Here is a 13,239-nt window from a genome sequence, read left to right on the forward strand (position 1 = left end):
TAGGGGTTTACCTTTTTCTCTCACTCAAGTCTAAAATCGTACTTTTAGCAACCTGATAAAGGCAGGCCCTGAAAAAACATCAACAGACTATTCGGAGTCAGAGTAATGAGAGTCATATGATCATTCAAAACATGTTTCATAATTCATGGAGGAATTACTGAAATTCAATTAAGTTCCTGGCGCTCTGAGAAAGATCTGTGCCTGTTCATGTGGGATTAAACCAGCATACTAGGTGATTCAAAACCTGGTGATAAAGTACAGTATGATCTCTATGAGTTCACTGCAGTCATGTGAATTTCACAAAGCAAAAGCAGGAGTTCCCCTTTTGCACTCTTTTATTTTCATAATATACCAGATTTTTCGTACGTGGCGTAAGCTCAAACTCAGATTCACGACATCGTATCAGTGTTGCCACATGTTCTGTTTTTAGGATGACTGACTCAGTCCCTCTGCGCTTTGCAACCCTGTACATGGCAGACGCAAAATTCCCCGCTCCTGAACTGGCATCCATTTTGGCTGAATGAAAACGGGAGTGTGTTTTATTTCGGTATGTTTCCATGATGATAATGAGGCCAAGAGCCACCGGCAGGAAAAAGAAGATGGTTAGCAAAAGATGGAGGAGAGAGGGTATGGTGGAGGGGGTCAGATCAGCAATGCCAAGACGCTCATGACTCATGGTGGTGAGGGACTGGAAGAGGAAATGAATGAGGGAGGAGAGGAACGCAGGGTGGGTAATGGTGGAAGGGATGTTGTGTTCTGCTGTAGTTTCACCGTGCAGCAGCGTGAGAAACGTGCTGAAGCTACAGTTACAGGCAGGAACGATAAGAGTTGCTCTGGTGTTTATAGAGATTAACAATATATCACAAGACAGTCATGAACACACAGTTGCATTTAAGCATAAATAAACTTTGACACTTGTGTTCATTATTTTTTAAAGCCTTGGGCTCAGTTGCAACATTAACCTAAAACACCTTTTGTTAAACAGTAATGAAAGCCAGCTGGTTGGTGCAGTTCACCTGGTTTGCAGATACAAGCACACAGAGACATGTGGAGTGTGTTGTATTCAGAACAAGACTAAGAGTTGCATACAGGTCTTCTGCAGCAGCCAGAGATTCCTAAATCATCAAAAACTGCTAAAACCAAAATGTCTTGTTTTAGGACGCTGTGGCAGTAAATATAGACACGACAATTAAACAGTTACTGTTGAATTTCCCAATTGCTTGTCAGCATCATAAGCTATTTAATTGGTGTGGGGTTTTTTCAACAGAATTAGTCTCATCTAACATCCCTTAGTGAGTTTGTTAGTGGATGCTGACACACATTGCAGAAGGCCCCATTATTTACTGTATGTGACAGAGTTTTGCAAACCTGCACCTGCACCGACCCCTTACCCACAATTATCTTTACATCTAATCAAATCCAAAAGTCCCGTGACCTGACCTGTACATGTAACATTAAATAGACACAGTCACTCACTTTAAAACTCATCCAGACTGTATTTATGCACGGCTTACATGATGGCTGATCTGAGGTTATTTTGTGCAACGTACTATCCCATTCAAACGAGCACTCACTCAGTCAGCTCCCATTTGTTCCTGATGTAAGAAGTGACACACAGATTTTGGAGTAATCTTCCAAAGTTACTGCCCTGTTGCTGCATCCTAACTTATGGAGTCATGATGAATTGAGGGGTGAGAGCTTGTGTCGTAGACATTCACAAGTTAAAAATAAAACATAGCGGCTAAACTGCTCCTTTATTTTCATTTCATTTCATTTTTCTGTTTAATTTTTTCTGCTCTAATGTTTATTTCACCTGGTTAACCCTAACCCCAACCCTGCCGCCCACATTGAGATCAATTTTACCTGTGACCAACAGGTGAATCAATACAAACATGGTTCTTACCTGTTCCACATATTTTTTTGAATTTTTACACATATGAAAAATAAGATATAACACTTTATATAACATGTTCATTTGTGAGCTTAAGAGGCGCTGGTTGGTGGATTTTGATACCGTCGGACTGACTGTTTTTAACTGTTTTCAGTCTTTAAGATAAGCTCGACTAACCTGCTGCTACAGTACAAACATGAGAGTGGTTTCAATTTTATCATGTAAGTCATGGCAAGAAAGCAAATAGGTGAATTCCCCAAAATGCTGAACTGGTCCTTTAAGAAAACGAAGACAAACTGCATTCCTGGAAGCTAACAATGAAAAATTAGATTTGTTGGGAAGAGTTTTGAACTGTGTCCAGAACGACCTGTAGTCAAACCTGTCCTGGTGTGTATTTCAATATTCAAAACAACTTAGGAAGGCTTGTCGTCCTAAACTGTGTGATGGACCCAAGATAGAAATAGGCATAGTAAGTTAATCTGTAACATTTCTGTGTAAACAGGCCACAAAATAAACTAACAGAAAAGAAGGTGAAGAGAAAGGAATGTGTTACCAAATTTACTATAATTAATCAGACACTATTGCATCACACTCTACATTCCACATTGATTGCTGTATAGTCCAAATAATAACCAAAAAGGCTTTCAGCAGAACACACAACACTGGCACGGCCAAACAATGCTGCACATGTCGGTGTGGCTCTAATACTGGAAAAAATAACAGGGAAAAAGGAAGTAGTCTGACAATGTAAATGATTTATTTGTCATAAAACAGTAAGTCATTAATAATAAGTATAATACAATATAATATAAAATACAATATAATATATAGACCGTCAATGTCGGATTTTTTTATTTTATTTTTAATATGAACTTCCAAACATTATTTCCTGTGAAACTGACGCAAATGTTGAGTTACGTGCAGTTCGGTTCAGCACTTGCCTAATCCTTCTGACAAACACACAAACAGTTATGAGTGAAAACATAACTTTCCCTGATCAGCAGCCCCTCCCTCCTTACACACAGACATACCTTATCACTGCATTATAAACACACCTTCATTTACCGATGTAAAGCAGAATTAATACGTAAGGACAATTTAACCTCTTATCAACCACCCACCAGCTGACCCGCCCCCGCACACACACTCTGCATTTTCTGTGAGACTGATCATAAACGATTATTTTTTTTAATCAGACCTCCTGATCCTGCTTTGTGAATCAGCTGTGGTTTCACCGGCAGACACACACACACACACACACACACACACACACACACACACACACACACACACAAACACAGAAACAGGAGATAAAGCAAAGAAATTTAACTGCTGACAGTCCTCTCAAAAGATAGGGTTTTCTCTAACAACACAGAGAAGCCTGTAGAAAGACCAGGTAATGGTTTTGAATGACTGGACAATGTGTCATAGAAGTGTAAAGTTACAGCCCTGCCTCCCCCTCTCACCCAGCCCTGCAGCCAATGGCAGCTTAGCCCAGGCCCCTCCCACACCACCAGCCTTTAAAACTCCTCAGAAGTTTCTCCTCTTTCTATCCACTCTGGTCTGTCCCCTCTGCCTGCCTGCTCGCCTTGCCAACCGAGCCCTTCGGTCTGACCTTCCCAGACTCAATTCATCCAAAAGAAGAAAAGATCCACTCCAGATTTCAGAATGTCTTCAGCATATAGGACCACCTCTTACAGTGTGAAGAGTTCCAACGCCCCACGGAGCTTCAGCAGCAGCTCCTATGCTGGACCAGGCGGTGTCACCTCCCGCAAGAGCTACAGTGTCAGGAGTTCCTTTGGAGGAAGCAACAGGGGCTATGGAGGAGCTGGCATCACCAGCTCCTCTTCCTATGGCCTAAGCTCAAGCGCAGGCATGGGCATGGGTGGTGGCTATGGTGGTGGCTTTGGTGGTGGCTTTGGTGGTGGCTTTGGTGGTGGCATGGTTGCTCAGGCCCCCATCACCGCCGTCACAGTGAACAAGAGCCTTCTGGCCCCCCTGAACCTCGAGATCGACCCCACCATCCAAGCCGTCCGCACCCAGGAGAAGGAGCAGATCAAGAGCCTCAACAACCGCTTTGCTTCCTTCATTGACAAGGTAACAGAGGCAGATACGTGTGTCTGTGTGCGTGTGTGTGTGTGTCAAATCCATTGGTCACAGAGGCACCAGTCTGTGCTTCATTCTTCTCTTCAAAAGTTCAGTCATGCTGTAGTCAAAGTGTTTCAGTGCTGTGAAATTGTTATGTAATATTGGATGTAGAGGCCCATATGTTTGCCACATGCTCTGTAATGCTGATTTCTTCACTTTGGCTGTGCAGAGAAAGTTGATTTATTCTCTCAACTTTCATCACCTCCCACAAATGCGGTCATGGCAGAAAAGAATGAATGTGCTCAAACTTTAGGGTTATGCTCTTTATCTTTTGGCTCCGGCTGCCTTTTTTTTTTTATAGTGATGAAAAACAGACGTGCAGAATGGAGAGACAGAAAGACAAAGAGAGAGAGAGAGAAAGCTAAGGGTGTGTCAGGGCAGAGCTCAGGGCTTGTGATACGAGTTACCTTGGGACTGGTCCCTCCCTTCTCTGGGGTGTGGCTCTTTCTACTGCCCTGGTGGCCCCCACCCCACCCCTCCCCAACACACATACACACACACACACATACAGTCAGTATTCAGTGCCATCGTTACCTTAATCACAATACTTTCTTTCACAGTGACCTATTTCATAAGAAGTGTCTTTTCATTGACTGACTTTTAATCATCATCACCATAATCGGCGTTAAAGTCCAGTATTTACGTAACACTCCTGTCCTTCAAGGCCTCAGCAGCGGGTTAATATTTAAAAAGGCCGGTTGGTTTCATGTTCTGGTCATTGCCAGCTGACTGGCTGCATATCAGCTCTCCTTCTGCATTCAGCGCAATGATTAAAAGAAGATGTAGTGCATGGAGTTTGCATACTTAAACACACAACGACAAACTCCTATTGCGTGTTATCTCATGGCGGCAGTAAATTTGGAGGCGCTTTTATTATCTGTATTTCCACCAGTTCAAACGAAGTTCTTGTTTAGATGTTACCTGTGGAGTGGGGCAAGGTCCACTGTGTCACATATCTGCTTTCACTATCTCACCTTTACTGTTCACAAAATATGCAAACTCCCCACCTGCTCATCCTCTACCTTCACATCTCCCCTCCTCCTCTCCTCAGCTGCTGCTGAAGGCCTCCACTTTCCCCGCTCCACCTCCAGCTCACTTTCTACTCTCCTGTCTTCACACCTATAACACAGTCAAATATTTACTTCTCTGCAGCTGCCTGTGGATGTAACTTGGCTTCACCCCTCCCCCCCTCGTCTCTCCCTCTCTCTATTTGTCTTCTATGGCTGGGAACCTCGCTGTACAAAAACAGGAAGACATGGAAGATGAAGGGTTAACTAGCTCTGTTACTCCATCACAGGCTTTTTCCAACCTTGTCTTGTTCTCCCTCCCCTCTGCCTCCTGTCAGGATGCACATACGTCATGATGTTCTTCCTTTGGAAAAGCTCGGCCAGTTTTGAAACGCAGCCAAAAACAGCTCAGAGATCACCAAAGATAGATAAGAACAACAAAGACTGTAGACAATGAATAAACAAGAGGTGTGACAGGTTGATCCTGGGATTGATTATTTTTGTGTGATGTCATTGTATGGTGGCAGAGCACATTGCAGTTACACTACACTTCTAATGGGAATTTCATAATAATCTACAAGTAGTGACTATGAACATCTGTAACAGTATACAAGCATGTAAGTCATTGATTCTTTGTGCAGGCTTTTTGAGTGGTTTCTTACCTATTGATTGACTGATGTTCAAGTCCTCCAGTTATTCATTCAATATTATAACCTTCTTTTTTTTTTCCTCTTTCTGCGTCTTTCTCCGGCCATCAGGTCCGCTTCCTGGAGCAGCAGAACAAAATGCTGGAGACCAAGTGGAACCTGCTGCAGGGACAGACCACCACTCGCTCCAACATCGACGCCATGTTCGAGGCGTACATCGGCAACCTGCGCAGACAGCTGGACAGCCTGGGCAACGACAAGATGAAGCTGGAGGCTGACCTGCACAACATGCAGGGCCTGGTGGAGGACTTCAAGAACAAGTGAGTGTGGACGGGGCAATGGGGGGAGGGGGGGATAAAAATCAACTGTTTTGCGTAGCATCAGGCCTTATTCATCCCATAAGGAAGCATATGGGTCATCTAGGATTCACATTCTTCATTTAGATTGCACTGGAACATTACAGCAGTACACTGAGTTAATCTTTTTGTGGACTCCTCCCTGCATCTGTCCATTGTCTTGCATCATACAAACTCGAGAGGATTACAACACTGAGAAAGCATGTTCTGAACACCCATTACATTACATATGACAGGGAGGTAAAACTCATTTTACAGAGTGGGCTGTCAGGAAATCTCTCCATGGCTTTAGATAAGAAGACAAAAGCACGAATGTCTCGAACACAACACAACACACAAACAACAGTGCCGCACATATTTGTTAGTTGTCCACAAACACATGGAGCGTATGGGCTGAGGAGCCCCCGAGGGAGAAATATCAGTAACACCTCACGGGCTTGGCCCTGAGTCAACAGACAGTGTGAGACAAATGCCCCAGAGGAGGTAAAGAGTAAGTGATGGACTACTTGTGCCTCCTAGTGTTACATCAGTGTATAAACACACAGAAGCATCAGATGTGATTTTCCTGAATATTCAAAATCTGATTTTTCCCTCTCAGGTATGAAGATGAGATCAACAAGCGCACAGAATGTGAAAATGACTTCGTCCTCATCAAGAAAGTCAGCATCCTGATTTTTCTCAACTGCAAATTTTATGTCCTAATTGCATTTTCTTGAAGCATTTTCATTCTGTTCTGTCATTGAAGATGTAAATGTGCGTCAGTCCTGACAAACACTTCTCTTGCTTCCAGGATGTCGATGAGGCCTACATGAATAAGGTTGAGCTGGAGGCCAAGCTCGAGAGTCTGACAGATGAGATCAACTTCCTGAGGTCGATCTACGAGGAGGTACGGCACAAACTGAGCCATGTGTTTGTTTCATACTTTCCTTCCAGACATTAAAACTGCCAACCTCCGAACTGTTTGCTGCTTTCATCGGCATTATTTTTGATTTATCTATCCAGTCATAGCATGCTTGAGATGTTTGTGGTTATCATCTTGGAATAGTTGAACATCTGTTAAAAATCTTGACTCACTTCTTGTGCGATTCTTGAGGTTGGGTTGACTAATCTCTCTCTCTTTTTGTGTCGTTGTTTTTTTGTTGTTCTTCTTCAGGAACTGCGTGAGCTCCAGAGCCAGATCAAGGACACTTCAGTCATTGTGGAGATGGACAACAGCCGCAACCTGGACATGGACGCTATTGTGGCTGAAGTGAAGGCTCAGTATGAGGACATCGCCAACCGCACCCGTGCCGAAGCAGAGACATGGTACAAGACCAAGGTAATGGACGACTCTTACTTTAACCTTATGTCATTTTAAAAAACATTTTAATCACGGTGTGCTCATTAAGAGGCTTTCAGGTTTGTAATATGTTGTTTTGCTGATGTTCATGTAGTATGAGGAGATGCAGACATCCGCCAACAGATATGGGGATGACCTGAGAGCCACCAGGACAGAGATCGCAGACCTCAACCGCATGATCCAGAGACTGACATCAGAGATCGATGCTGTCAAGGGACAGGTATGAAAAATGTGTTTTGGCACAATGATATTTTGAGCTATTATATTATAGTTTATATTCTTAAACAAAATCATCCAACAATCAGGAGAGTAGACAAAGTCTGATTTAAAAAAAAAAATAAAAAAATTTTCCAGCGTGCCAACCTGGAGGCCCAGATCGCAGAGGCTGAGGAGCGCGGTGAGCTGGCTGTGAAGGACGCCAAGCTCCGCATCAAGGACCTGGAAGACGCCCTGCAGAGAGCCAAACAGGACATGGCCCGCCAGATCAGAGAATACCAGGACCTGATGAACGTCAAGCTCGCTCTGGACATTGAGATCGCCACATACAGGAAACTGCTGGAGGGAGAGGAAGACAGGCTGGTGAATGGCATCAAGGCTATCAACATCTCCCAACAGAGCAGTAAGTCACTTTTGTTGACCCAGCTTTCATAGTTTGGATGTCTGTTTGGATTTTTGGATCCGTTTCAACGGATTCCACACATTTTAAAGTTTCCTCCAACCTCTCCTCTCTCAACAGCAAGCTACAGCGGTTTCCCCATGGACACCATGAAGAGTAGCTACTCCAGCGGGTACTCCAGCGGTTTTAGCGGTGGATATGGCAGCGGCAGTGCATACGGCAGCGGCGGTGGATACAGCAGTGGCAGTGGATACGGCAGCGGCATTGGCGGCTTCAGCGGCGGCAGTGCTGGCGGATACAGCACCACCCAGAGCAAGAAGAACGTCGTTATCAAAATGATCGAGACCAAGGACGGTAGAGTGGTGTCCGAGTCCTCTGAGGTCATTGAGGATTGAGCTGTCTAGTTTAGAGGTGTAGCTACCTGTCTGCTATGATCTCCTCTGCCTCTCCGGTAGTTTTATACTCACAGTTCACCCCCTCGCCCAAAACTTTCATAATAAACAAGTGTGAAGTAAAATGCTTGCCAGCCACTCTCCAATACAGCCTAAACATGTTTTTTCATGAAACAGCAATGAACACTACCAAAGCCCTGAAAGGGACCAAAAGAATTTATGATCTGATGTATAACTGTCTGTACTAAAAGAAAAGTTTTGTCCTTGGAAAATGAGATAAAAAAAAAAACTGGGCAAATTGCAGATATGAAAAAAACACTTCCTTGAAATCATTGCAACAGCTATTCTGTACACGAAGGGCTGTCACCTTCAAAACTGTGTTGCATCCAATGGACTGTGGCGTCAAAGGAATGTGAATGTACTGAAACAGTGCTCCAGTGTTGTTGGTCAACTAATGTCTTAAAATTGCCTGCTACAGTAGGTAGTGCATGTCTTCCCTATGCGTGTCCTGTAACTGAAACTGTTCGACCCCTTAGGAGGCTGCCCACATCATACTGTTGTCCTGAGGTGCTGTTTTTGCTACCAAACAAAATAAAAATGTGTTTACTGAAAAGAATACGATGTGTTAGTATTAATTTGAAATGATTACTCAAAGAAAGAAAGAAAGAAAGAAAGAAAAAAAAAAATATCGAGAGAGTTATTTTCCCATTCAAGCGATTGGGAAAATGGTCTCAGACTTCTGAATACCACTGTATGTTTAGAAAGATGCATGTTTGTCATGTGTGAAAGTCAAAAATTAAACACGAGATTTCATTTTTACATCAAAGTCCAATCACATGGTTGATAGTGGCTGAAAGAAAGATAGTTGGCCATGAAAAGTGACACCTGTCATATGTGGTTTCTTGTGTGACTGATGATTTACCAGAATAGTATAAAATTATAAAGTGAATTGAAACAATACCACTTAACTGGACATATTTGGGCAATTAAGTGTCACTAATACATTGCTCTCTAAACAAACACTAAGAAATATAAAAAACAGTTCGATACTATTATTTGTTTTTCGTTAATTTTATTTCTGGATTTAGACACTGGGTTTAAAATCAATTTCATTATGCAGAGAATCAGAGAATACCAGGACCTGATGAACGTCAAAGCTGGCTCTGGACATTGAGATCACCACACACAGGAAACCGCTGGAGTCTCAGCATGCAGAGAATAAAAACAAGTCCAAATATAGAAAAGTCTCATCCTGGGCATTGCCTCTGATATATGATTGGCAGGTCATTGGCCTAATTGGCTTGTTAAGAGTTGAGAGAATGCTGACTTGTTGACCTCTAGGCTTGAGTATTGACCCTTGACCTTTTTCACCTCAGAGGTTTTGACTTGTCTAGGTAAGACTTGCATTTTTAAAAATGACTATTAGACAGCCCTGTGACATATTTAACCCTTTTCCACCAAGGAAGTTCAAGGGCCGGTTTGGAGCTGGTGCTGCTTCTTCGCGGTATGAACCAAGCCAAAGAACCGGCTCTCGGCCAGGAACACTGGTTTGAGAGCGGCACAGACACTTTGCTGGTCTAAAACTCTCTCATTCTCGCTCTCTCACCCCCCCTTCTCTCCCTTCGCCTTAACCCTTCTCCCTCATTTCTCTCTCTCTCTCTCTCTCTCTCAACCTAACCAGTCCAGGCAGATGGCCACGCACCACAGTTCTGTCAAGAGGCTTCTTCCCCTTAAAAGGGAGTTTTTTCGTCTCCACTGTTGCATGGTCGGACCTGATGGGTTTCTCAGTTTTGGTGATGGGGGGGGGTTACTGATCTGGTATTAATATGAAATGTGTTCAATAAAAATGCCCCAAAAAATGATGAATATATGATTTATTATTTTAATTAACTTATTTTATTTTATTAATTTTCTTCAAAATTTTGGACATGAAATATGCTTGCAAAATCATTTAGAAGATCAATACCACTCACATAAATGTCCTGTAATTACAAAGCTGCAGCAATGAGACAATTAGCTTAGTTCAGCATAAAGAGAAAGTTCTCACGTGTCCTCAAAAACAGTTGTCAGTTTTGGTCATGGAAAACACATGGAAAATGGGAGAAAAAGCAACAAGTCTTGGAAAATATTGTGTTGTCCTGGAAAATGATTTCAACATTCTTCTAATTTAGGGCAAAGTTATGTTCAGGATCATGTTGACGTTGAAATGGTAAGCTAGTTCATGGACGACAGTATTTTGAATAGGCTGCATGCGTGGAGGTTGGATGATTTACAACTGAAGTGGCCGAAACTCTGATAAATGTAAGTTACATTATCCTTTGAATGCACTTAAGTCACTGTTGGCTGCTAACTGTGGTATTTTTTTTTATTAAGTTTATAGATTAACGTATTCCTCCCAACTTGCTTTAACCTGTTTAATAATGGGTTAGCATGTTTGGTTCAGTTGCTGAAGTTGACGGTGCTTGCTAGCTTGTTTTGCCTGTAGCTAAAGGTTTAAGGTTTGTGATTCAACCCTGGCTTGGAGCAAAGGTTTCAAATGAGTGTTGGACATAGCTGAGAGTTGATATAATCAATGGGAATCCGAGGTCAATTTGATGAATGGGAGCCCAACTCTTTGTTCGTCAAACATCAGCTAAATACTCGCTAACGGCAACCTTCATTTCTTATTACTAGTAAAGGGGTTAATGTGTGATAAACTGATAAGACCCCGCGGCAGTGAATAATCATTGCAAATTAGTCTTTGAGTCTTACATATAGCTTTAAAGTTGAGTCCAGATTTATCAGTAGGGAAAATTGTAGGCTACTATTTGTATTATTGGTGTTTAGGACAGGCTAATTAGTTATTGGAGGTCAGGCAGCAATGGTTAAAATTCATAAAAAGAAGTCAGTCAGGTTATGAACTTATAATGATTTTAATTATTTAATTTAATTTTAACTTTATTTACATAGCAAAAGTTCTTGCGATCAATTTGTCATAATTTCATAATTAATTAAGAATGTAAGAGATGATTTCATAGATAAGTATAGACTGCACTTATTTTAAATCAGACTTCCACAGATAGGAACGTATTGCTGAATGGCATGATTTCTCTCTGTCCTGTCTTTGAAATGTCCTGGAAAATGACATCTAGAAGAGAGTGGGAACAGGAGGAAAATGCTAACCTTGCTCTGTTAGGGTACAGGGTATAGTCCTGCACATAACATGCTGATTGATTAAACAAATGATGTGATTTTAGAGGTGCTGATAGGAAGATTTTGTAATCTTTGGACAGTCAGGCTAGCTGTTTCCCCAATTTCTATTATTTATGCTAAGTTAAACTAAGAATCTCTTGGCTACAACTGCATATAAGCCTATAAATGTGTCCCATGCATCTTAAGGGGGACATGAACAATGAAGGCACGACAGTCTGGCCTATGGAGAATTTGCACTCTCCCTCACTAGCTGTGCCTGGTACTACTAGTGCACTGTACTGGCTTCCGAGTTTTCCTAAATGAACTGTGATTTGATTGTGACACTTTCCTGCAATTTCATTTTTATAGCACCAGTTTTTGACAGACCTGTAACATTAAACAGCTTGGCTGTGGCTTAATTATCTGGCCCTGTCTTACAGAGTTTTCATTACACTACTTATGCCATGTTTGTATTGCCATGGTAACCTTAGTGTCATTGAATTGTTGTATGGGGCTCTGTGGTCATCTGCATTATTTTGCCCCTAACATCCTGGCGTCTGGATTTCTATAAGAAAAGTCAGAATCAACTTGATTAATGATTTTTAACTGTCATTTGCTGTCATAACTGCGGTATATGTATATGGATTGGGGGAAAAAGAGGACTCTGAATGTGGCCTGTATCTTAAATATTTTATTATCAATAAAATATAGTCAGACAGCTTGAAATGTTGGTCCATTATTCCAACCACTGGAATGATAAAAGAGTAATGAGGTTATTTCTTCCTAAAATGTGTTAAAGTTATTTAAAGAAAAAATTGTTTTGAGAGGATGAAGTCACAAATGACCAAGTAAGGGTTTGTCTTGGTTACTCCTGGTAACTATGACACCCCAATAGGGATGTTCTGTAGAGCTCTGCTGTGATGGGCAGCTTCACTGTGTTTGTATTACCAGCATTTGGGTTACATAAGCACTTATATAAAATAATAATAATAATAATAGTAATAATAATAATAATAATAATAATAAGGCTGATAAACACATACACATAGACAGGTGAGAGTGAATGCAGAAAATATTAAAATATTTTTTCTCCCTTTTTTTCCAATTATTTACCACCAGGGGGCAATATCTTACCACCTAAACTGCAGGCTGGGAGAAGAGCTGATGCCAACCACCCTCTGCGTGTCTGTAAGTGTACTTGTACTTCTATCTTTGTGAAGATCAGTTTGAGTTTTAGACCTTGGGAGTGAGGACATTTTGGGAAACTGAGCACATCGTGGACGGTCCTGTTTGTGGGTTAAGACTTGGTTTCAGGGTTCAGGTTAGAATTAGGTGTAGGTTAGGATTAGAGGTAGGCTTATAGGCTAGGGAATGCTTTATGAAGTAATAAAAACTCAGCTGTTAGTCCAAAATACAAAGCAACACAAAGCCTGCATGTGTTTTTACAGAGAAAAGTAAAGTTGTCATTAGGTTTTATTCTGAAAAGGAGCCATTGTAAAGATATGGCAAGCATGTTGATCTCGAACAAAGTCAGCCATAAAATCTTCTAAAAACAGCATCCATTTTGCAAACATGCAGCAAAGAAAGCTAGTAATGTGAACACTCATCAATGAGACTAGCATCAGCGAGAGCATTAGTTCACTGTAAATATGCAGGGAATACTGCATACTGT

At 41.7% G+C, this 13,239-nt stretch overlaps 1 protein-coding gene across 1 annotated transcript; it reads left to right on the forward strand.

Moving 5' to 3' along the window:
* Window positions 1-3,433: 3,433 nt before the first annotated feature.
* krt8 (keratin 8) lies at window positions 3,434-9,012 on the forward strand. Its single transcript, XM_056385859.1, has 8 exons — window positions 3,434-3,988; window positions 5,805-6,013; window positions 6,648-6,708; window positions 6,840-6,935; window positions 7,203-7,367; window positions 7,483-7,608; window positions 7,743-8,007; window positions 8,125-9,012. Exons 1-8 carry the CDS (start codon window positions 3,560-3,562, stop codon window positions 8,397-8,399), a joined length of 1,626 nt encoding a protein of 541 aa, XP_056241834.1. The 5' UTR covers window positions 3,434-3,559; the 3' UTR covers window positions 8,400-9,012.
* Window positions 9,013-13,239: the final 4,227 nt, after the last annotated feature.

Source organism: Seriola aureovittata, chromosome 9 (assembly GCF_021018895.1).
Source record: "Seriola aureovittata isolate HTS-2021-v1 ecotype China chromosome 9, ASM2101889v1, whole genome shotgun sequence".
Classification (NCBI taxonomy): Eukaryota; Metazoa; Chordata; class Actinopteri; order Carangiformes; family Carangidae; genus Seriola; species Seriola aureovittata.